This window comes from Mirounga leonina, unplaced genomic scaffold (genome assembly GCF_011800145.1).
Source record: "Mirounga leonina isolate KUSES-001 unplaced genomic scaffold, KU_Mleo_1.0 Mir_152, whole genome shotgun sequence".
In the NCBI taxonomy this organism is placed as follows: Eukaryota; Metazoa; Chordata; class Mammalia; order Carnivora; family Phocidae; genus Mirounga; species Mirounga leonina.
In genome coordinates, this window is record NW_023270380.1 from 7,829,346 (window position 1) to 7,854,699 (window position 25,354).

Sequence of the window (25,354 nt, forward strand, 5' to 3'; positions counted from 1 at the left end):
AGAATAAATGTTTGAGTGTCCCAGCAGAGGGTTTAATTAAGCTTGGTGATGTCAGAGCAGTCTTCATAGAGGAAGTATGTTGGTTATCTATTGCTGTGTGACAAATTTCCCCTGAAAACGTAATGACTTAATGAACATCTCAAGGTTTCCATGGTTTGGAATTTGAGAGTGGATTAGTCAGGTAGATCTGGATCATGGTCTCTCTCGAGGTTGCTGTCAAGTTGGTCAGGGAAATGGTCATGAAGACTTCAGTGGGGCTGGAGGATTTGCTTCTAGGATAGCTCATTTGCATAATTGTTGGCCAAAAGATTCAGTTTCTCTCTGGCTTGTAGCAAGAGGCCTAAGTTCCTTGCCAGTAGACCACCTCATAGAGATGCTTGAGTGCCTTCACATAGCAGCTGACTTCCCCCAGTGTGAATAAGAGATAGTGTGGGGGGGAGGCATCAATGCCCATTACAGTTACTTCTACCATATTCTGTTTGTTACAAGTGAGTCAGTAAAGCAGCCCACACTCAAACCCACACTTTTTGGAAGGCAATGTGACAAAATATTTGCAGACATGTTTTAAAACCACATACTTTACCTACATAAAAGTAGGTAAAGCTAGGGTAAAATTTAGAAGGATGAATAGGAGTCAACCAAGTTCCATGAAATGCTATGTCTAAAAGCTTAGAGCCACAAGGGAACATTGCACCTGGGGATTTCAGCTTTGTGTGGCTAAATGTAGAGTCTGAGAAGTGGCAGGAAATGAAGTAGAGGAGGCAGTGATTGAAAAAAAAATAAGAAAGGTTTCTCTATTAAAAAAAAAATCTAGTGACTCTTGGGAGAATGGGTTGAATGTGAACATAAGTGGAGGTGAAGACAACAGTTTGGCTATAAAAGAAGCGTAGATGAGGAGTGTTGAGTCCTAAGCTTTGGCAATACTGTGCACAGAGAGAACAGGACAGAATCATTTGATATTTAGAAGTAGAATCAGCAGAAGGACAAAGGAGGTGTCAGGGATGGTTTCTGGGTTGGTAGATATCAAATACATCCACATTCACAGGGAACACGGGAGTCAGAGCAGATAGAGCTGGGATATTGGGGAGATTCCAAGTTTGACTTTAAACATGTTGAGTTTGGGGTGCCTGAGTGGCTCATTCGGTTATGCATCTAAGTTTTGATTTCAGCTCAGGACACAATCTCAGAATTGTGCTGTACACGGAGCCTGCCTAAGATTCTCCCTCTCCCTCTGCCCTTCCTCCCTCCTCTCTCTCTCTCTGTCTCTCTGTCTCTCTCTCCCCCTCTATAAAAAAAAAAAAGTAAAACATGTTGAGTTTGAAATGCATGCTAGACACTAGACAGAGCTAGCAGGACTCAGTTCCATATGTAAGTATAAAGCTGAGACTGTCCGCTAGAGAGGAAGAAAGGATTAAAGATTTCATTTATTTATTTATTTTTATGGGTGGCATTTGGACATTTTTTTATGCTCAGGGAAAGAACCAGCAGAAAGTAGGAGGTTGATGAGAAAGGAAAGGAGCTAGATGAAATGTAGTGTCTGAGAGGGTGGGGAGTGAATTCAGAGCATGGATGAAGGGACTGGCTTAATATAATAGGGAGAACATCTGCTCCCCTAAAGACGAAAGGTAAGGATTGAAGAGAATGTAGAAACCTGTTTTCATGGAAAGTCAGGACAAAGCACAGGGAATTCTTGCTACATGGGTCCTATTTTCTGTTGAACTATAAAGTGAGCTTATTTGCTAAGGGGGCAGGAGTGGGAGAGGGCTGGACTGTGTTGGAAGCCTTGAAGGGAACAGTGAAGATTTGCCAAATGTAGAATTCTAGGTTGGCTTTTCTTTTTCTTTCCTTCAGCACTATGTATATGTCCTGTCACTGCCTTCTGGCCCCCAGTGTTTTCTGATGAGACACTAGTTGTTACTCTTATTAAAGATCCTTGTATGAGATGTGTTGCTTCTCTCTTGGTCCTTTCAAGAGTCTTTGTCTTTCAGTAATTTGATTATAATGTGTCTAGTGTGGATTTCTTTGAGTTTGCCCTACTTGGATTTTGTTGAGCTTCTTGGAACTATAAATGAATATCATCAAATTTGGAGAGTGATCATTGTTTCTTTATATATTCTTTCTGCCCTTTTCCTCTCTTCTGCTGAGATGTCCATTATGTGTAGGTTGGCACACTTGATTGTGTCCCACAGGCCTCTGCGGCTGTTTATTTTTTCATTCCTTTTTTCTCCCCAGTTTTTCATACTTGATAATCTCAGTGGATCTATCTTCAGGTTCATTGATTCTGTCTTTTGCTAGCTTAAACCTACAGGTGAGCCCCTCTAGTGGAATTTTATTTTCAGTTATTGTACTTTTCCAGAATTTCTATTTGGTTCTTTTTATAATCTCAGTCTCTTTACTGATATTTTCTATTTGGTGAGACATCATACTCATGCTGATTCCGTTTTGTTCCCTCTCGAGGCGTCTAGGGTGCTGATTTTCACTGTAATGAAGAGGCTATTGGTTTTCAGTGTGCCATGTAGCTAGAGAGAAGGGGATGGCACCAAAGCAAGTTAAAACCCCAGTAAGCTTGCTGTCCTTAATAAACATTCATCTACTTTGATCAAATAACATGGCCCAGCTTGTTGCCAGACTTTGGCTAATTTCTGGAGCTCTGAAAAGTTGATTTTGACAGTTTTTTCCAGTGTTCTCATTAGTTTTATGGAAGAGGATTTTTGGAGGTCTTTACTCTGTCTTGCTGATGACACTCAATAATAAAAATTAGAAATGGCTGTTTTGTGGGATGTAACAGAGAGCTGGTTGCGAACAGATAAAAAGAGTGCAGAGAAACATTAAGGGTTCCATTGAGATTGGAGACTATGAGCTAGTCTAGTAGTGGTGCCAATCTGCCGTGTGCCTGTGCTTTCCAGCACGGTCAGCAGAGCAAGTATGGATGTTGAGGAGAACGAAGACCCTGAAATCAGACAAAGATTGGGGTTGACAGCAAATAAGGAGAAAAGAAATAGGGCCGAAGACATCAAAGGCTATCTAGATAAGGGAAGCCTAGGAAGAAGTTAATGTGTTCAAGGAGTGAATGTGTTTGTGCAGGAAATGAGGAAACTAGAAGGAAAAGGTGGTGATCAGAGGATGGCATGGTATCTGAAAGTTGGGAATTTAGAGAGAACCATTGATTGTTGGTGGGCAAGTTTGTCTCATCGAAGTTCCATGGGCAAGAGGTAGGCTAGTGTAGTATACTCCACGGTGAAGGCTGAGATCCTGTTTCTCATCTACCACTGTGTCCCCGTATACGATAGAATGCCTTCCTCATAGTAGGGATTTGACTGTTCTTTTTTTTAAAGATTTTATCTATTTGACAGAGAGAGACACAGCGAGAGAGGGAACATAAGCAGGGGGAGTGTGAGAGGGAGAAGCAGGCTTCCCGCTGAGTGGAGAGCCCGATGTGGGGCTCGATCCCAGGACCCTGGGACCATGACCTGAGCTGAAGGCAGATGCTTAACGACTGAGCCACCCAGGCACCCCAGGGTTTGACTGTTCTTTATGGAAAATACATAAGAAAGATTTATTTTCTAATTGAAGGAATCAATAAGGGGAGAAAATGACGTCTGAGTTGGGTGTGGAAGGGATCAAAATGTCAAGTAGAGAGTAGATGAGGAGAGCATTTCTGCCAGAGGGAAATTATATCTGATGTAATTAAGTATAGTAAGAGTTGAGGGATGATTGGTAGTGTCTCGTTGGGCAAAATTATGAGCTACAAGTGGGGAGAAAACACTACTGGTTGAAGGTGAAGGATTAGGACAAAATATGGAATATCTTGAAAGCCCAGCTAAGAAATGTGGATAAATTTGTGCAAGGAATTCTAGCCTCAGGAAGTTTTAAAGCAAAAGCTTGATGTGTGATCACAGTTTACAATAGCAATATAACTATGGCAACAGTGGGAAGGAACAGATTGGAGGGGGAGAGTGCTCGGAGATAGAGAGACCAGTTGGGAAGCTTTGGAAAATTTGTGATTTTCAGAACAAGGATGGTGAACATGGAAATGAAAAGATAGATGGGAGAGATTTTATGGAATAAAGCAAAATAAATCTGGTGATCACTGAGATAAGATTAAAAACATAACTGGCTGTGTTGCCCTTGCTGACATTAAAAAAAGTTAAGGGCATAAAAATTTTGATAAAATTGAATCTAACCCTATGTACTTAAATCACGGTTGGGTTATAATTTGTTTTCTATTCATCAGCAGAATGCTTACATATGACACCTTGAATATGAACTCAGTATGTGAAACATACTACCTTTGGAGTATTGTTCTAAATAACATTTTAAGACATTTGAAACACTAAGTTATTCTTCCCACAAGGTTTTATGAAAATTTAAATTGTTTTATTAGAAATAATACCAGGAAGTTGAAAGGATGACTGGTTAGTATCAATAATTTTTAAAATTGTTATGTGTAAACACACCTGAAGTATATGTGTAGAAATTTTTTTAGACATGTATAAAATTTTTAAAGAGACTGGCCTGCCTGCCTTTATAGCTTATTCTAAGTAACTTACATTTTTAATACATAATTAGATCTTGACTGCCCCCTAGTGGTAAGTATCTTTTAAAAGTAGGGTTTGGAGTAGAGCATGTATGGATGCTTTAGGTCCTATTTGGTCAGTCATTGGTGTGTGCCCTCTTTGTGCCAGGATCCCTGGGGTCCTGGGAACACAGGATTTTATCAGGTCTTACCATTTATCTTGAGGTGGTTTGTTAAAGGCACAATTTCTGAATTTCTTCTTTGAGTATCAATATCCTTGATAAAATTCACCAGGAATACATGGGCTAATGGTTCATTTTTTTAATGTCAGTTATTATTATGTTCATTATAACAATATAAGAAAATCATCTATACATACTTACATGAGCTAGAATCACCTACCAAACTTATATGAATGTATAGTGTTTAAGGAAAGCGTAAGAATTACATATTTGGGGGGAGAGCTCTATGCCTTTGAGACTAACACTGCCCGTTAGGTATTTGCCTGGGCACCTGTGTCCAGGCTCAGGAAAGTCTTTGTTCCTAGATACAATCTCACAGCTACTTAAAGAACACCTACTTTGTGTCCAGATGATCGATGCCATGGGGTATGCAAAAGAAATTGTTACAGATTGCCTGGGATCTTTTTTTTTTTAACTTCCATAGATCCAGATTTCCATTTAATGTTAGTATTTTATCAAGAAATAGAATGCTGAACTATTGCTTCTTGCAACCATGGTTGTAAGCTGCCCTAAACTAATGTAAAAAATATAGAATAGGAACCATGAATCATACAGACGTTTGGAGGAAGATCCATGGAGGTTACAAGTCCCTTGCATAATGGTGTCTATGAATAGCATGTGCACTTCCAGTTCAGGTCGAGTCTCATCAATGAGTGTAAGAATAATGTGGCAGCTAAGGTCAGGAAAAAAGAATACCAAGACCAAGAAATTCTGCATTGGTGCCTGTGATTGCCACACATTTTCCATTTGCTGCCCCCTATTTCATCTGTATGTAGAGATGTTTCTTGGTAAATCTTATTACCAAGAGAAATTTGTAGTGGTTTTTTAAGGAAATGATCTGTTACATTTTTATACCAAATTTGCCTTCCAACATACTTGATGTAAGCTCATATTAAAATTTGTTTGCTTTCCTTGAAAACACTGTGCATGTGAGTGGGGTCCAATGGCCTGGAAACATAAAAAGGGAAAAAAGAACTTGTGAGTTTTTTTTAATATTTTAGTTTTCTAAAGAACAGAATATTTTATCCTTAGAAAATTGGGAGTTTAATTTATTAGTACATACTAGAATACAGTGTATGATTTTATCTGCAAATGTTGACATAATTAAAAATATGGATAACTACACGGGAACTTTTTTCTTTCATGAAAAGTAACTTCCAAATGTCCGTGTGGATCATGGTTCAATATTCTGTATGCCTTATAGTAATTCAGGGAAGGTTGCAACCATGACTTAAGGAAGTAATGGATCAGTGTCCCGTTACTTGAGGAAATATTACATCTGAAAATTTGACTTCTTTTTTTACTATTGCAATATTTAGAATTTTTTTTTAAGTAGGCTCCACATCCACTGTGGGGCTCGAACTCATAACATTGAGATCAAGCATCGCATGCTTTACCGACAGCCAGCCAGGTGCCCCTGGGCTATTTTCTTAATTGCAGTAACCACCTCTAAGTATCATAAAATCTGATCATATTTTTTTCCTCAAAAAGCAGTTTGCTCTCCTATCTCCCAAAAATCATTGTTACTAAGTAACAGACATGAGAATTTTTTATCCTTCACCATAGAGATGTTTCTCATTCAGGTTCCTGTCCACCCCCAACTTGACTGTATTAGAAGCAAACTTTTTCCTCTTCAGAGGATTTCGTACATGCAGCATGCTCCATATACTATTATGAATGTCTTACTTTTAAACTATTAGTGCATTTTTCAGCGAGATGTTTGAATGTATTGCATGATGTGTGTGTGTGTGTGTGTGTGTGTGTGTGTGTGTGTGAGCACCCATGCAAGTTGGCATTTTGAATTGGAGGCTGTCACTGCTAGAGACATGACAGTTGCTTGGAGCAGACTAGGTTGTTAGGGGTGTGCATGGGTGTGTAAGTTGGGGGGGGAGATGGAACAACAGAGTATTGCCTATTCAGAAGCTTAAGCTTAATCCAGCTTTTGAAAGATTTAGCAAGAGATACAGTTCACCTGTATGTCCTGCAATCAATAGAAACATCTTAGTCCATTGTTTCTTGATGCCAGTCTAATCTTCAGTAGATGATCTGGCTGTGTGTTTATTGGCACCCTTGAAAGCTTATTTGAATTATTTTTATAGTTCTTGTTTGTTCATATCAAATCATGGTTAAGCTGATATTAAACTTCTATTATTTATAAGGTCGTTCCCATCTCCTGAAAGGAAAACAGATGAGAACTAATATTTAACCAGGACCTGTTGATTCTGTGCCTACTTTTGGAGGCAGAATGGAAAGAACAGGGGCTGTAGCATTGGGCAGCTCTGGAATTCTTCCATTTGTTAGTTGTGTGACTTTGGTCAATGTCACTTAAATGTTGTCTTCTGTCTAACCCAGAATTTAGCTGAGCTGACAGTTTATCCTTTGACATATCAACTCAGTGGACCCTTGTCCTCATGCCCTGTGATTTTCTAAGGACTTATGTTCTCATGGCTGTCCTGGCTCCAGGCCCCTTGGTCTGAGGTTTTGTATTCCTGGCATTTTCCATCCATGTGCATCTTATTTTTACATATTCATATGCCCCCCCCCCCCCCTTGCACCACACTGATCCTTGATGTTGGACTTGGCCCTTTTCTTTTTCCTCAAAACTTAAACACAACATTTGTATGTGTAGCACATAATGATGAAGGTGTGAGATATTAGCAGAGCTTTGCTCTTAGCCATCCTGTCTGGGAAATTAGTCAATGGTTACCCTTCTCTGCTATTTATCTCTTTACCTTGTTGCTTTCTCTCTCCTTCTCACCTTCTGGCTGCTTCTTCCTTCTCCCTCACCCCCAAATGTCTATTCATTTCTTGGGCAGAACAGTTCAGGTCTCTTTTATTGACTTTTTCCCATCCATGACCTCAAGTTCATCTCAGATTCCACTGCCAAACCACCAAGAGGCTGGGAGGCTTTCCCCTGCACAGAGTTCCCTCCTGAACCCGGGGCTAACAGGGGAAGCACTGCCCACCCCTGCGATGTTACTGAGGTTTGACAACCAGTCTCTCCAGTGGGGGCCCTTGTGCTTTGCCTTTCTCCAGTCTGGTTCCATGGGATGGTGGCTGATCCATGTGCACGGAAACACTTCATAAAATGTGAGCCTGGGTAAGAAAGACTGTATGGTTACCATCATCCCTGTTAAGTTTATTTTTTTTTTATTATTTTTTAAAGATTTTATTTATTTATTTGAGAGAGAGAGAATGAGAGACAGAGAGCATGAGAGGGAGAAGCAGACTCCCCGCCGAGCAGGGAGCCCGATGCGGGACTCGATCCCGGGACTCCAGGATGATGACCTGAGCCGAAGGCAGTCGCTTAACCAACTGAGCCACCCAGGCGCCCCTTACCTTTGTTTTCTTTTCTCTTATACATTTTGACATTTTCATTACTTAGAAAGGGAAATAAAGTTAGCACTCAGATTTGTTTCTTTTTTATGTAAAGGTTAATTTGGTGACAGAAAAATCATTAACATCCATAGTTTTTCTTTTTTTTTTTTAAAGATTTATTTATTTATTTATTTGTTTGTTTGTTTGTTTGTTTGTTTGAGAGAAAGAGAAACAGCATGAGAGGGAGGAGGGTCACAGGGGGAAGCAGACCCCCCGCCGAGCAGGGAGCCCGATGCGGGACTCGATCCCGGGACTCCAGGATCATGACCTGAGCCGAAGGCAGTCGCCCAACCAACTGAGCCACCCAGGCGCCCCTTCCCTGTTAACTTTAATTACAGGTGTTATGGGACGTCCTCCCTCCTCTTTCAGTTTCCCACCCGTTGACCCCTAGGATCTCTTTACCTTCACAGCTGCCAGAGCGGACGTGTGTAGTGGCACCGGGGAGCGGTTCCGAATCTTCCGTGCTGAGAAGACCTACGCCGTCAAGGCAGGAAGGTGGTATTTTGAGTTCGAGGCGGTCACTGCGGGCGACATGAGGGTTGGCTGGAGCAGGCCAGGCTGTCAGCCTGATCAAGAGCTTGGCTCTGACGAGCGTGCCTTTGCTTTTGATGGCTTCAAGGTGAGTAGACTTTGCCGAGCCCCAGACGCTCAAGTTTGTAGGCTCCCGATTTTGTAGGCTGCTGTCTCCCGGGGCGTGTACGTCTGTGTGTGCCTCCTTCGCCGTCACTCCTTTGGGGAGGGCTGCAACATTAGGATTTTCTGGAGCACAAACCTGGAAAAAAAGGCTCCTGGTCCTTGTGATCTCAAAACATTCCCCTCCACACAACCCCCCCCCCCCGCCCCCCAGTGAAATTCAAGAAGTAAAACATTGCTTCTCCGTTGTTATCAAAAAAACGAATCATCTTTGTCAGGAGTGTTAAAAATGCATATGCTAATTAAAAATGCATACGCTTTGACGCAGCAATTCCGTAGAAGGAATTTATCCTCAAGCAATAATGGTAGGTGTATGCATTTAATAGCCATGAGAATGCTTAAGACAGGTGTTGTTTAAAATCACAAAAAGTTTTCATTTTCTGATTGACTTATTTCGCTCAGCATAACACCCTCCAGTTCTATCCACGTCATTGCAAATGGCAAGACCTCATTCCTTTTGATGGCTGCATAATATTCCATCGTATATATTATTAGTAATTTTTCTTATGGTGGATGGAAGCTGGTCAGGTGCTTGTTCATTATTTACTTAGGCATTATATAATTTTTTTTTTAAAGATTTTATTTTATTTATTTGACAGAGAGAGAGAGAGACAGCTAGAGAGGGAACACAAGTAGGGGGAGTGGGAGAGGGAGAAGCAGGCTCCTGGCCGAGCAGGGAGCCCGATGTGGGGCTTGATCCCAGGACCCTGGGATCATGACCTGAGCCGAAGGCAGATGCTTAACGACTGAGCCACCCAGGTGCCCCTATATAAATGTTTAAAAATTATTTTATGTGTAAAAATATTTTAAAATAAAAAATATGTATATATGAATCTATCTACAGTAGGATAATGATAGCCATTTTTGATTGATAAAATTATATTTTATTCCTTTATCTTATTTTCTTATTTTCTTTGTGAATTTGCATTCCTTCTCATATGAAGGGAAAAGTTATTTTTAATTAAAAAAGGAAAATTAGAATAAATAAGCAATCATGAAGAGATTTGACATTTATACATATCTCATGTACTGAGGTATGCATGTGTGAGAAAGCATTTCTAGGCTAGAAGTTAATATTGTGTCTTCTGGAACAACTGACCCACTTTGTTTTGAAACACCACATTTCCTGAATGTGTTTTTTATTCATATGGAAAATTTAACATTTTTGGATACCTAATTCACTGGAATAGATTTTTAAAAAGTACAATGTATTGTGCTTGGGAATAATCATATCACTGCTTTGCATTGGTGACTCTCCCCCCTTACATACCAATTCACAGTGGAGGCAGTTCTTATGAGGAAAAATGAAAAGATTTATCTGACAAAATAATATAACTAATTTTGTACCCATAAATCAGTGGACTATACTTAGAGATTCAAAAGTCACATTATCAAAACTATGTTTGAGATGTATTTTTGTGATTTCACCTATGTATACAAGACATTGTTGGCATGTGTATTTAATTTTTGACTCATTATTTCAGTAAATATCTTTTAGGTTTGATGTGAAGCTTTTTTGGTTTTAGTATATACTGAAATGTTTCAAGATTCCTGTTCTGTTAATGTATCCGTGGCATTGGTTCCAACGAATGGAATTGTATTTTGAAATAGATGAAAATTAGAATGTCATTTCCAATGATAAGTTCTCAGCTTCATTCTCTACTCACAGTTCTTTGTATTTTGGGAAATAGAGAAAAACAACCCATATCCTGGGAAACATTCGTTTTAGTGCAAAAAATTCATTTCTAAAGACTTAGAGGGTTTTTTTGTTGTTGTTGTTGTTTGTTTGTTTGTTTTTTAAAGATTTTATTTATTTATTTGACAGAGACAGAGATAGCGAGAGCAGGAACACAAGCAGTGGGAGTGGGAGAGGGAGAAGCAGGCTTCCCCCCGAGGAGGGAGCCGGATGTGGGACTCGATCCCAGGACCCTGGGATCATGACCTGAGCCGAAGGCAGACGCTTAACCATCTGAGCCACCCAGGCGCCCGGGTTTTGTTTTTTTAATAGAAAGTATGTTGGGTTAGATTTTTAAATTAATCGTTTCTCAAAATCATGAAATAGCATTTGGGTCTTTCCTCAAGATTCAATAACAGACAATGTTAGTATGAGGGATTCAGAATTCCCAGACGCCTCCACGTCAGCTAGGGCATCACGCCACACTGATGCGTGCGGTAGGAATCAGTCCTTCCTCCTGCTGTGTTCGCAGAAGGAGCTGCTGTGAGTCATGCCAGCAGTGGTGGGTTGGTGGGTGGGTCCTCTTCTCCTGGCTTTTCCTGTGACAAGTGACTCTTCTGTCCCTAGGCCCAGCGGTGGCACCAGGGTAATGAGCACTATGGGCGCTCTTGGCAAGCAGGCGATGTGGTGGGGTGCATGGTTGACATGACAGAGCACACCATGATGTTCACGCTGAATGGCGAAATCCTTCTTGATGATTCGGGCTCAGAACTGGCGTTCAAGGACTTTGATGTTGGTGATGGTAAGTGTTCTGCATTTGGTGTTGCTTTCAGGTCTGCAGCAGGAATGGGCGAGTGTTTGCTCTCATGCTTCTTAACCAGCCATCCTTGAGGGTGAACGAGAAGACGAGTTGCAGCTGTAAATTGCAAGGTTGCCATATGGCTCATTTGATCAGACCGCCTTGAAATTACTTTAGCAGAAACACCACCTCTACTACTTAGCTAGGATTTCAATAAGGTAGAAATGGCTTTTATGCATGTGAATAAGAAAATAAATGGCAGGCAAAAGGATAGTTTTCCAGAAACATGAAATTTTCACTTAGAACTTCCCTGTATAATCAGCCGCTGATGGCTTCTTTCTGTTCATTCATTTCACAAAAATGTAATGAGAACCCACCACGGGCCAGGCCCTCTTCTGGATGCTGAGATGACAGAGATTAATAAAACATTTTCCTATTTTTGGGTAGATTACAGTATACCCAGGGACGTCAATACTGGAATGCTTTCTATTTAGTAGAGAAACTCTAAATTGTAAAGAAGCACGACCCAGGGCTCTGAGATGACCTTGAGCAAGGTTGTAAAGGGAAGTTGAAAGCCCTTCGTGAAACAAATGAAAAATGAAAGAGCATTTATTCATCAGAGCCGCACTTCCAGGAAGGTGGCCACTGGCCACGTGGGGTTATTTGAATTCACATTAGTTGAAATGAAATACTGCTAAAATTGAGTTTCCTAGCGGCATTGTTCCATTTCAAGTACGTAGTGCCCACCTGTGGCTAATGGTGGCCCTCTTGAACAGCACAGACGGAGAACACTTACAGCATCACAGGAAGTTGTATTCGATGGTGTTGCTCTAGAGCATGAAAACAAGAGAGTACAAAAATACAGTACAAAGAATTAGTAAAATATTATATAAATATCTCATCTTAAAATGAACTAACACATTTTTTTTTAAAAATGGCTTTTGGAGGGGTGCTTGGGTGGCTCAGTTGGTTAAGCGACCAACTCTTGATTTTGATTGGCTCAGGTCGTGGTCTTGGGGTCCATGAAGCCCCACGAGCCCCAGGTACACGTCATTCATGTCGGTTCCTTGCTCAGCAGGGAGTCTGCTTCTCCCCTCTTTATGCCCCTCCCTCTGCTCATGCATGCTCTCTCTCTTTCTCAAATGGATGAATAAAATCTTAAAAAAAAAAAAATCACTGAGGGCGTCTGGGTGGCTCAGTTGGTTAAGCGACTGCCTTCGGCTCAGGTCATGATCCTGGAGTCCTGGGATCGAGTCCCGCATCGGGCTCCCTGCTTGGCGGGGAGTCTGCTTCTCCCTCTGACCCTCCTCCCTCTCATGCTCTCTGTCTCTCATTCTCTCTCAAATAAATAAATAAGTAAATCTTAAAAAAAAAAAAATCACTGATCCTCAAAAAGTTAGCCCCCTCATTATTTGTGTTAAGTTCTATATTCATTCATTCAATAAGCTTGTAAACAGGTATGACCATCATTTCTCAAATGCAGATTTGCAAAAGTGATAGGAATTCTACATTTTTTTAAAGGATTGTATTTATCTGAGAGAGAGAGAGCATGAGTAGGGGTGTAGGGGGAGAGGGAGAAGCAGACTCCCCAGTAAGCAGGGAACTTGATATGGGGCTCTATCCCAGGACCCCAAGATCATGACCTGAGCCGAAGGCAGCCACCTAACTGACTGAGCCACCCAGGCACCCCAGAATTCTACATTTTTATAACTTAATTTCTGTTTTGCACACCCGTATCTCTGGGTGGTAAAACTGGCCCTCTACCAACCGATCACCGGTCTCCCTTTCTGTGGGATTGTCTTTATGAGTGTTAATGTATCGGGGGAAGGTGGGAGAGGGGCTTTTTCTGTGAGTTCTGTCTATATACTGATAGATGTGACCTGAGCTTTTATTTTTTTAATTGGTTGTTATTTAAAAATTGTTGTATACTGTGCCTTCCTTCATTGGAAGGAAATGACGGTGTGAGTTCTGTTTGCTTAATTTATGCCATGTAGATTCAGAGAATGATGTTAGAATTATAAACAGCGTGGAATGCCCATCCATACTATTTAAGCACATGACAAATGCTAATGCTTACAGCGCCGTTGCAAAGACCAGTCAGTCACATCATGGAGGTGAAATAGACTCGGAGCGAGTCTGTCTGGTACAGTCTTATAAACAACGTTTTTGACTTTACACGTCACAGAATTTTTAAGATTTAAAAAAAATGACTTGAAACTTATTTTGGTACCTCTATTATAGAGTTAATATAGCATTCTGATGAATTGCCTGAAAATTTTATGGTACATATTGTTGGGCTTTTGTTGGAGGTGCTGGGGAGGTATCCTTTTGGTCTCCAAGGCAGGTTATTATTTTCACATAGCCATGATCATTCGCAATTACCTTTATAGAGGCCACTCATAATTCTAAATCTTCTTCCGTAAAATGGAGTTTATCCAGGCCTGTGGCTTGAAAATGCTTTTTGGAGTGGAATTTTCCATTTCCCTCTCAATTAACTTTACACAGCTTACTGAAAAATAAGAAATTCGATGGGCCTGCTGTGGGTGTAACTAATGGGAGGCCTTGAGATGGGCTCCTTAGTTTCCCCGTCACTGCTGAGTGACAGCCCTCGAGACCACGGGGCACAGGAGAGAGCAAGTATGAAAAGCCACGGGGTGCGCTGTTGTTGCTAAAGTACCGCAAAGGCTATCCTTGGAGCCAGTCTGCTCGGAGGGACGGAGAAGAAGGACTTGAGCACGTGGAATGCAGCCTCACACATTCCTCTTCATCAGGACTCACTTAGATGTGTATGTAATTCTCCCAGCCCATATGCACTTAACTAATCAGGAGTCATTTCTATCACAAACCATGTTGCCTATAGTGGTTGACATTCTCATACCGTTATCCACAGAGTTCTCATAGCCAGTCAAGCTATGACCCCTGTCCCTTAGCAAGAACCTGAAGGGAGTTCGACTTAACCTAGTGTATCTTAGTAAATCCAGAGATGATTATCCCAAATCAAATTTGGGACTAAAGCTTTTTTTTTGAAAGTAATCATTTTTATATGGAGCACTTCTTGATACACTTCCTCAAGAGCCCAGTGGAGGTGATTCTTACCATGTTACGTGGGGGACAAGAGCAGGGCTAGTAGAGATTGGAGATATATATATCTCCATGGATATATATATATATATATATATATATATATATATATATATATATATATATCCATTGATCTTACCACATAGTTCTTTTGATTGCTTTAATAACCAGTGTATATATGTTTGAGTTCACTGTCTCTGTAGCAATAAGGAAGAATTATGATGATGGTAAAACATGCCAAATCAAGCATGGCACAGGTATAAAGATATGTAGATGTAAGAAGAAGTTAAATATAGAACACTTACAAAATCTTTAGTACTTTAGCAACTATGGTACAGTCCTGTGCTAAGAAATCTGTTGTTGTAAAAAAAAAAGTCTGTTGTAGTAAATTCTTTTTCAAACTTGTGATAGGACAAGAAACAAAATTGGAAGTGATGAGAATTGGAATAAAGGGAACAACAAATCTATCATTATTTGCAGATAATGTAATTATTTGCAGAGTAAACTGTAAAGAATCTATGGACGTTACTAGGAATAATTGAAGCATTTAGCAAGTTAGCATGTCTATGCTAGATGCAACCCTGAAACTAAATTAAGGAGAAGATAGCCTTCACAGTAACATCAGGCACTTGCAGTAACTAGTTATCACTCTAACAGAAGGTGTAGAATGCCTTTACAGAGAAAATCATTAAACTTTATTGAGAGAATAACTTTATTAAGAGATTCATCATATATGGTCAGCTGATCTTTGACAAGGATACCAAGAATACATATGGGAAATGGATAGTCTGTTTAATAACTAGTGTTGGGAAAACTGGATATCCACACATAAAAAAAGCAATTGGACCCTTTATCTAATTTTGGACCATACACAATGTTTTTGTGACTATACAAAAAAATCAACTCAAAGTGGACTAAAGATTTCATAAGACCTGAAAGTAAAATTACGAGGAGAAACATAGGGGAAAAGCTATTTGACAGTTGCCTTAGCAATGATTTTTTGGATGACACCAAAAGTAGTCAAGAAAAGAAAAAATGGATAAGCGAAATTACATCAAATTAAAAACCTTTTGCACAAGAAAGGATGCCATCAACACAATGAAAAGGCAACCTGATCGTGGATCACCACATCAAAAACTAATGATGTATTGTATGGTGACTAACATAACATAATAAAATTAAGAAAAAAAAAAAAAAGAAAAGAAAAGGCAACCTGGGAATGGGAAAAAATATTTGCAAGCCATATATCTGATTCAAAATATATTTGCAACTCGTTGGCAAAAACAACAACAAATAACCTATTTTAAAAAAAATGGACAAAGGAACTGAATAGATTTTTCTCCAAAGAAGACCTACAAGTGGCCAACAGTTATATGGAAAGGTGCTCAACATCACTAATCACCAGGGAAATGCAAATCAGCACTATAATGAGATATCACTTCACACCTGTCAGATGGCTATGATCAAAAAAAAAAAAAGAAAGATAGGAAGTGTTGATGAGGGTGTGGAGAAAAGGAAACCCTCATACACTGTTGGTGGGAATGTTAACTGGTACGTTGCAGGATTATTCATAATAAGGAAACAGCCTAAGTGTCTTTTGACAGATGAATGAATAAAGAAAATGAGAAATATACATACAATGGAATATTACTCAGCCTTAAAAAAAGAAGTGGATTCTGCCATTTGTGACAACATGGATAGCTGGAGGACATTATACTAAGTGAAATAAGCCAGATACAGAAGGACAAATACTAAGTACTACACGGTACACGTAGATGATGAATCTAAAATAGCCGTAGAAGTAGAGAGTTGAATGGTGGCTGCCAGAGGCTGAGGAAAGTGAGAAATAGAGAAGTATTAATCAAAGAGTACAAATCTTCAGTTATACAGGATGAATAAGTCCTAGAGAGCTCCTGGCTTTAGTTAACTATAGGCCTGAATTACAATGCCTAAAATTTTGCAAAGAAGGTAGATGTTAAGTGTTCTTATTTTACACCCCCCCATACACATTAATAATAATGATGGTGATAAAAATAAGAGGGCAGGGGTAAGCTTTTGGAGATAACTGATACGTTCATGGTGTAGATTGTGATGATTTCATGGGTGTATGCTTATCTCTAAACTCATCAAGTTGTGCACACTAAGTATGCACAGACTTTGATATGTCAATCATAATTTAATAAAATAGTTTAAAAAAGATTTATTACTCACTAAATGAGAGCTCTATTATGTTCAGAGAGAAAACAATAGCTTTAAGATATTAATTCTTCCAAAACTGATGTATAGATTCAATCCAAACATTGTGCTTTGTCCATTAAAGTCTCAAGAAGTTTCTCATGGGGCTTGATATAATGTTTCCAAAAAGTATATAAAAGAGTAAAACACTAAAATCTCTAGATTACTTATGATAAAGAAGAGCAAGGATAGGGTATATGTTCTGTTGTATTTATTTTGAAGGATAAAATAAATAAGGATTTTTTTAAGATTGATTTATTTTAGAGCGAGAGCGTGCGCATGCGTGTGCATGCATGCAGGGGGCTGGAGGGGCAGAGGGGGAGAGAGAGAGAGAGAGAGAGAGAGAGAGAGAGAGAGAGAGGATCTTAAGCAGATTCTGTGCTGAGCACAGAGCGGGATGCAGGGTTCGATTTCATGACCCTGAGATCATGGCCTGAGCTGAAACCGAGAGTCAGATCCTTAACCGACTGAGCCACCCAGGCACCCCAATAAGGATTTATTTTAAAGCTATAATCATTAAGAGAGAGTAGTAATCGTGCAGAAATAGGCAAATGAATCAATAGGATAAAGTAGAGAGGATAGAATAACCCATCAGCCCACGTATGGAACCTTATAATATGATGGGTGGCATTGTCAGGGTGTTGGGGAAAGGGAGTTTGGGATAAATGGGATTTGAATGAAAAGATGAGATTGGATTATTTCCTCACACCGTATATGTGACAGCCAGCTCCAAGTGGACTGAGGTCTTAAATGTCAAAAATAAAACTTTGCAGTTCTTGGTAGGAAATATAGACGATGGGGTAGGGAACTTCTATTTTAGAGTAGAACAAACAAATGTAAACAAAACCCAGTGACTATAAAAGACTGGTAAATCCATCTACACAAACTTAAGAACTTTCATTTAAAGTTGGTTAAGTGTCTGCCTTCTGCTCAGGTCATGATCTCAGGGTCCTGAGATCGAATCCCGCATTGGGCTTCCTGCTCAGCTGGCTGCCTGCTTCTCTCTCTCCCTCTCCCTCTGTGTGTGCACTCTCTCTCTCCCTCTCTGGCTCTGAATCTCTCTCAAATAAATGAACAAAATCTTTAAAAATAATAGTAAAATAAAATATACTGTGAAAGTTTTGGTTGTATGTAACTTTTACAAAAATGGTAACATCCTGTGTGATTCTTGTATTCATTTCCTATTGCTTTTGTAACAAAACACCACAAATTTAGTGGCTTAAGACAAAACCAATTTATTAGCTTGTTATTTCTGAAGGCCAGAAGTCCAAAATGGATTTTACTGGTCTACGAGGTGTCCACAGGGCTTGTGTTCCTTCTAGGGACTCTGGACTCTGGGAAGAGTCTGGTCCCTGCCCTTTCCAGCTTCTAGAGGCTTCCTACCTTCCCTGACTCCTTACTCCTTCAGAACCAGCATCTTCAAATCTCTCCTTCTCTCTGTTGTGCCCCCCTCCAGCTAACTCCAGCCTCTCTCTTTTTTTTTAATTTTATTATGTTATGTTATTCACCATACAATACATCATTAGTTTTTGATGTGGTGATCCACGATCCATTGTTTTCCTCTTATACTGTTGGTGGGAATGCAAGTTGGTACAGCCACTTTGGAAAACAGTGTGGAGGTTCCTCAAAAATTTAAAAATAGAGCTACCCTATGACCCAGCAATTGCACTCCTGGGTATTTACCCCAAAGACACAGATGTAGTGAAAAGAAGGGCCATATACACCCAATGTTCATAGCAGCAATGTCTGCAATAGCCGAACTCTGGAAAGAGCTGATGAATGGATAAAGAAGATGTGGTCCATATATACAATGGAATATTACTCAGCCAGCCTCTCTCTTAAAAGGACCTTTGTGATTACACTGGAACCACCCAGAAAATCCAGGAGAATCTTCCAAACTCAAGATCTTTATCTTAATCACATCTGCAAAATCCCTTTGCTACATAAGGTAATGTATTGACTGGTTTTAGGGAGTAGGACATGGACATCTTTTTGGGGCACTGTCTTTGCGTACCATAGTTATCTTTCAGGACTTACTTCTCTCCTTGAAATATTCCTATTCCACCTGTCTCTGCAGCTTCCCAGTTTATTCATCCACTCTCCTGCAGGTGTGCATTGGATGGCTTCCTGGCTTTGGCTACCATAAGCAGTGTTCCTATGCACATTCTTGTTCATGTCTCCTGCTGTCAAGATTTAGAAAGGTCATAGGGGAAGTGGGATAGAATTTCCAGGCCATTGGGAGGTAAATATTCAACTTTCAGAGATACTGTCAAAGTGGTTTTTTTGTTTTGTTTTGTTTTTTAAGTGAGAGCACCATGTGCACTCCTAAGAGCAATGGAAAGGGGTCCTATGGAAAGCCAATGCTTGGTATTGCCCAATCTCTAAAAAATTTTTGCCAACAGAATGGATCTAAAATAGCATCTAGTCATGGTTTACATTTCCCTGATCATTAACTATAACAAATAGTTCCTCAAATGTTTATTGTCCATCTGAATTTCTTCTATGAGATGTCTACTCATGGCTTTTCTTCCTTTTTCTTAGTGATTTCAGTTCTTTATGTTTTTCTTAATACTAACATTTTTTTCAGTTGTTTACATTGCATTTGGGTTCCCTGACCCTACTAACAAATTGTTTTTTTCATTCCCTTTAAGGTTTTTTTGGTTGTTCTTTTTTTTTTTTAAAGATTTTATTTATTTGACAGAGAGAGACATAGAGAGAGAGGGAACACAAGCAAGGGGAGTAGGAGAGGGAGAAGCAGGCTTCCCCGCGGAGCAGGGAGCCCGATGTGGGGCTCGATCCCAGGGTCCTGGGATCACGACCTGAGCCGAAGGCAGACACTTAACCGACTGAGCCACCCAGGCGCCCCCAAAGTATATTTTAAAAGTACATATAAAGAAAGTAAGAGAGTGCTGATTTCAGGATTTGGGGCAATGTTTTTTTTCAGGTGGAGCGAGGCAGGGAGATGGGAAAATCAGCATAATATGGTTAGATGTATGCTATCATTAAGGCTCTAGGTTTTCCTTTGGGTGGTGGGTTAGCAAATGCTTACTGCAGTATCTAAAAAGTTCCAACTAAAGAATGAAGCAAAATCAGGTCATGGTGAGAGTGTGTCAGGAACAACAGTTTGTAATTAATCCACCTTTCCCTTCTGTGCACTTGAGATTCTTAAAGAAGGAATAAGATTCATGAGCATGTCTGTAGAGCTTTGGGGAATAATCTAGTAGAGAGGGAGAAATTGATGGTAAAAGTCTGAGAGATGATATTAACGGAAGTTCCTGATAAGGTGAAGCGGGTGTGATCTCCAGCAAAAATAATCAAGATTTTCCCTCTTACAGCAGAGAAAGTAAGGGTTTGGGTATAAGGAATGGTAATGGTCTGTGTCTTATGAGCACAATGCCTCACGTTTGCAGGTGAGCCCTCCAAGCAAAATGAATGGTGTCGTATTTCCCACAGTCCCAGATTTCTTTGCTTTTTTCAATCTCCCTCAACTCTCTAATATTTGGTTGTCTTGTGTCCTACCTCTTACCTTGGTGCCTCTTGTTGCTTCCTTCTTTGGAATCCTATCTCTGGGGAGAGGTCTCCCGTCCACGTTCCAACACAGGTCTCCACAGAGAAAACATTTCCTTTTTTTTTTTTTTAAAGATTTTATTTATTTATTTGACAGAGAGAGAGCGAGAGCAGGAACACAAGCAGGGGGAGTGGGAGAGGGAGAAGCAGGCTCCCGCCGAGGAGGGAGCCCGATGTGGGACTCAATCTCAGGACCCGGGGATCATGACCTGAGCCGAAGGCAGACGCTTAACAGACTGAGCCACCCAGGCGCCCGAGAAAACTTTTCAAAAGATTCCTGAACAGGAATTCTAATGATGTGTCACCCCTTTGGGGGAGGTTTATCTCACTGAAATTCTGCAATTTTGGTGAGGTAGTGGGAATGGGGTGTTCCTCCCCTGCCCTCCATTCTTAGGGTCAATCTGAGGCCACCTCAGGGAGGGAAGAGCCCTTCATTGAATGCTCAAAGCTGCTTCAGGACTCAGGGAGAAATGACATTTTCTTTGGTGAGCTTTTGGGGTGGTGTTATCTCTTGCTTTTTGGTACCATCAGAATGGCAAACTCTCAAAGCCTGAGATTTGGTTTATTAGCCTAGAGAAAAGAAGCCAGGAAGACTAGACAGTGGCTTTTTCTCTAGGTCTCTGGAGAAGCTGAAGGAAATCTTGTGGTTCATGCATGATGTAACTCAGTACCCCGATTTAAAAACAGAATCTTAGTCCCAAATATCAGCTCATAGCTAATGGTACTTTTTATTAGTCCTGTGCCCTCTTCCCTGCCTTATGAGGATAATTTATTACTTAAAAGCCACACTCATAGGGCAAATTTCCATAGATCAAAACTAATTATCGCTAATTTCAATTGGAATAATATGGATGCATCCCTGAGCCTCCCAATTGAACCTCATTTATAGTAAAGCAATATCAAATCCCCCTAAAATTCTATGAGTAGTAAACATAGTTATACCCTAACTTAAAAGGCATTCCCTCCTTTCTTTGTTCTTTAGTTTGGTTGTTGACCAGCTTTACTCAGTCACTTTCTTAATTGTCACATACTATAAATTTCAGATTCCCTTGCAAAATATAGTTATAAAGAAAAATATAAATGTAAGAAAAGCAAAACAAAATAGCAAAAATAAAGAAAAAAGGAAACAAAGTCAAAGAAACAGTGGTGAAACATGCAAACGGTATGACATTTCCCTGACACACTGATGGGGTACAGAATTTTCTCTAATACATAACTCATGTCCCACACTTACTTGAAAGGAGAACCTATATAATATGAGCCAATTCTTACTACCATAAAGATGAATGCATGTCTTAACTTCTGCTGGGGCTTGCTACCTCCTGAAGCGTATGAAAAATCAGCTAGGCTTACTTAAAAAAAATAAGAAGAAATGCCTCGTGTGAGTATTAAATGAAATTCTTCCTAGAGTTCAGATTCTTCTGATCCAGGGGTTCCTTCGGGGTTCCATGAGGCCCAGCAAGCATGGCTTCAGGGAAGGTGTGTCTGCTGGTGAATACAGCATTCTGAATTCAACCACGTCTCGATCCCACCGGTTATGGCCTGAATTGTACGCCCCACCCAGATTCATATGTTGAAGCCCTAACCCCCTAATGTGAGTGTATTTGGGCCTTTAAAGAAATCATTAAGGTTAGATGAGTTCATAAGGGTCAGGCCCTAATCGGGGATGACTGGTCCTTATAAGAAGATGAAAAGACACCAGGGGTGCCCATGCACAGAAGAAAGGCCATGGGAAGGCAGCCATCCCCAAGCCATGAGAGAGGCTTCCAGAGAAACCAAACCATGGACACCCTGATCTTGGACTTTCTGTCTTCAGAAATGTGAGAAGAAATTTCTGTTGTTTAACCCACCTAGTCTGTTGGATTTTGTTATATGGCAGCCCGAGGAAACTGATAAACTGCCCCCCTCCGCACATGTCCCCTGCTAACCGAGTAGCACTCATGATTTATGTGTGGAGCCTTCTGTCACCAGTGGTTTGAAGAGCTAATCATACCCTTGATTTAAAGCAAGGAAGAGAGTTGTTTGTAATCTTGCCATATGGTGAAAGAATAGTTATTTTGTCTGGAGATTACCTGCCTTTGACAGAGTCAGCTGTAGGTACATTATCTTGTGTTTTATAAAGGCCTCCTCACTCTGGAGCGTTTTCAACTTCCTAGGCTCTTCTGTAAGTAAAGATCAGCTCAGGGCCCTCAGGTTCTACATCTGTAATGATTATAATCAAATCCAGAACTGATGCTTATGATGCTCTATCTGCCACCTGGAAGGACAGCGAGCAAAACTGAATTCCCGGGGCTTAGACCGCATGGAATTCCTTCCCACGGGAGCAAAAAAACAGAAGAATATTGTTGTAATTAAAGTAATGGCGTAGCTTTAGACTGAAAAGCTCTCTAAGGAAAAAGGGAAGCATAACCTTCCATTACTGATTTTATCATGCTACCTTTAAAAAAGAAAGAAGGAAACAAACAAGAGCATGGAACCGGCAGACTAATATATTCTTCTTATGCTCGTTGAAATATTGCAACAGTTTAACCACTTCGTGGATACCGATTTAGAAGGTTTTCAACATGACATAAAGTTAAGAGTAGCAGAAGGACGGACAGTCCCAGATCCCCGCCTTCCAGCTCACCCAGGACATCTGTCCTTCCTGTCACAAGTGTCACTGCGAAACCTGCCATTGATACAGACCTCAGATGCACGTCTGTATCCCACCTGGGACAGTAGCTTATTAAGGATATCCCTAATTAAAAATTAGCACTTGCTGAGAGAAGAAGTCAAGACTGAGTCACTGCAGTGGGGCCATCCAAACAGCCCCCAAATTGTGTTGGGACACTGGATATTTTGAGTGACGATAAAGGCAGTTAGTTATAAAGTGATAGACAAATTCTAGAGTCTGAAAATGTTGGGAACTGGCATAATCCGTTTCATAGTTTCATCTAGAATCAGAAAAGAGAGATTCTAGAAATTCTTTGGACTTCTCCAGGAATAAAACTCTTAAATATGTACGACTTTAACAAATGAGGGGAACTTTTATTTTGATAATTTAGAGTTAAATTTCAGATGATCTAGTTTCTGTCTTTTGAGTTCATGTGTATATTTTCTACACATGTTATTTGGGGAAATTCATTGTGAAATGATCGATGAGTTCAGTGAAAACCAAACCCTGCTTAGCTTAAACTGACCAGTTAATTGACATTTACATTGTGTATGTGGATGAAAAGAGGACACTTAATAGTATTCAGGAGCAAAAATAAAATTGCCTACTGATCTTGATTATCTGAAGTGAACCCAGAGCCAGGAGGAAAGTATAGGGATGTCCCTATTTGTGCCCAAATTGGTAATACAAAGTCTTTGCACTAAAGATACGCTTGAAACATAATAAATTCCAAAAGTCCTTACTCAGTGTATTTGTTAAGTCATTTTCTAAGCCAAAGTGGAATAGAAGCAGCAGATTTCATGTCTGAAGTTCTGGGTTTTAGGCCCAATTCTGAAAATAATAATTCTTGTATGGCTTTGGGCAAATAGCCTCTCTGTTTTTATTTCCTTAAAATAAAAAGCTCTAACTGGAGATGATCTCTTTATGCCCCTTCCAGTTCTAAAGATCCCAGAAATCTAAGGCAAGTATGTCTTATTTCTGTTTTACTCTCCTTCTTGCATTCTTGATTCAAAGTCTTGCTCCCTATTTAACCAGCTACAGGACCTTAGACAAATGATTTAACATCTTATTTGTTTCCTCATCTTGAAAAATGAGGTTAATAATTTATAATAAATGACAAAGTGCCTGTATATTATCTGGCACATACTAAGCCACTATTAAGTGTTATTCTTCCTTCTGATCAAATAATTCAAATGTACATTTTAGTCTAATACTGCCCATTTTTACTGCTTCCGGCCATTTGGTTTGGGTTATAAATGTGGATTCGTATCTGCAGTTCAGAAATTTCGAAGTCTGAAACCGTATGTTCTTACAACAAGCTGGTATGCTTGTGATCTGCTTTATCTTCTTTCATTTTAGCCCCCGCCACAGATTTCACGCCCGCATCACACCCCCACATCCTGTGACTGCCAATTCCTTTGCTGGACTTGCATGCTTGTCGCACACCCCTCTGCTCCGGAACAGGGAGGCTCATCAACGGAGAAAGTTAAAATTTGCTGAAGCCATCTGTCTTTTGTTGGAGGAAGCAGTTTAACCATACGTTGTAGCTACTGTTTTAACAGATTTACAAATGGCTAGGGTGGGTCTGGCTCAGTCCCAAGAAACCAATTGGACTCATGTGTACTAAATTTAAGATCCACTGCCAGGAAGAAAACTTCCCTTAGCTATCACCAGGCTTTGTTATTTGCAGGGTGTCAGTTCAGGTAACTAGAATGGAAGATGGAGAACGCAAAGCACAGGAAGGTAGGACCAAAATTTTACTTATGCCGAGGTATGTGCCTGAATTTGTGGAAATCTGTTTTCTCATGTTGGGAGTATTTGTGTGTTCAGCTTATTTTGAACTAATAAAGAGTGGAACCTCAGTTATCCTGTTTTGCTATGGGCAGTTATTAAGAGTGTCATTTATCAACCCATTTTGTTTAATTTATGGCAAACATTCAGTAAGTCTTGATAGCATTTATCATTTCCTGACATTATATTTTATATATGTATATATAACTATGTTTATTTACTTAGTATGCCTACCCAAAGGTGAGCTTCAGAAAGGGAGTCTTTTCCATTCTGTTCACAGCTGTATCTCTATCCAAGAACAGTGCTTGGCACATGGTAGGTGTTCATTAAATACTTACTGAATGGCGGGACCTGATACTGTATGGAGACAATGTTGAATAGTAACTTACAGCAGGGGTTGGCATACCAAGCCCTGAAGCAGATCCAGCTTGCCACCTGTTTTTGTAAATAAAATTGTATTGGAATACAGTCACATTCATTTAATTATATGGCCCCTTTTGCACTTCAACTCAGGTTTGAGTAGTTTTGCCAGACTGTATGGCCCACAAAACCTAAAATCTCTCCTCTCTGGTTATGTATGGCCCTGACTTAAAGCATGGACCTTAGGATCTGGCAGGCCTGGGTTTCTTCTCTGGCCACTTAGTTGTGAGCAAGTGATTTAAGCTAAAAGGTTTGTTGCCTTGTCAGGAAAGTGATAATAATGATTCCTATCTCAACTGATGGT

The 25,354-nt window shown here is 40.1% G+C and overlaps 1 protein-coding gene across 1 annotated transcript in view; it reads left to right on the forward strand.

Annotated features, from left to right (window-relative positions):
• RYR2 (ryanodine receptor 2) overlaps positions 1 to 25,354 on the forward strand; it is a 725,313-nt gene that overhangs the window by 457,256 nt on the left and 242,703 nt on the right. The window contains exons 27-28 of the mRNA XM_035008528.1: positions 8,547 to 8,755; positions 11,132 to 11,306. Coding sequence (XP_034864419.1) covers positions 8,547 to 8,755; positions 11,132 to 11,306 — 384 coding nt within the window. The remainder of the gene's footprint in view (positions 1 to 8,546; positions 8,756 to 11,131; positions 11,307 to 25,354) is intronic.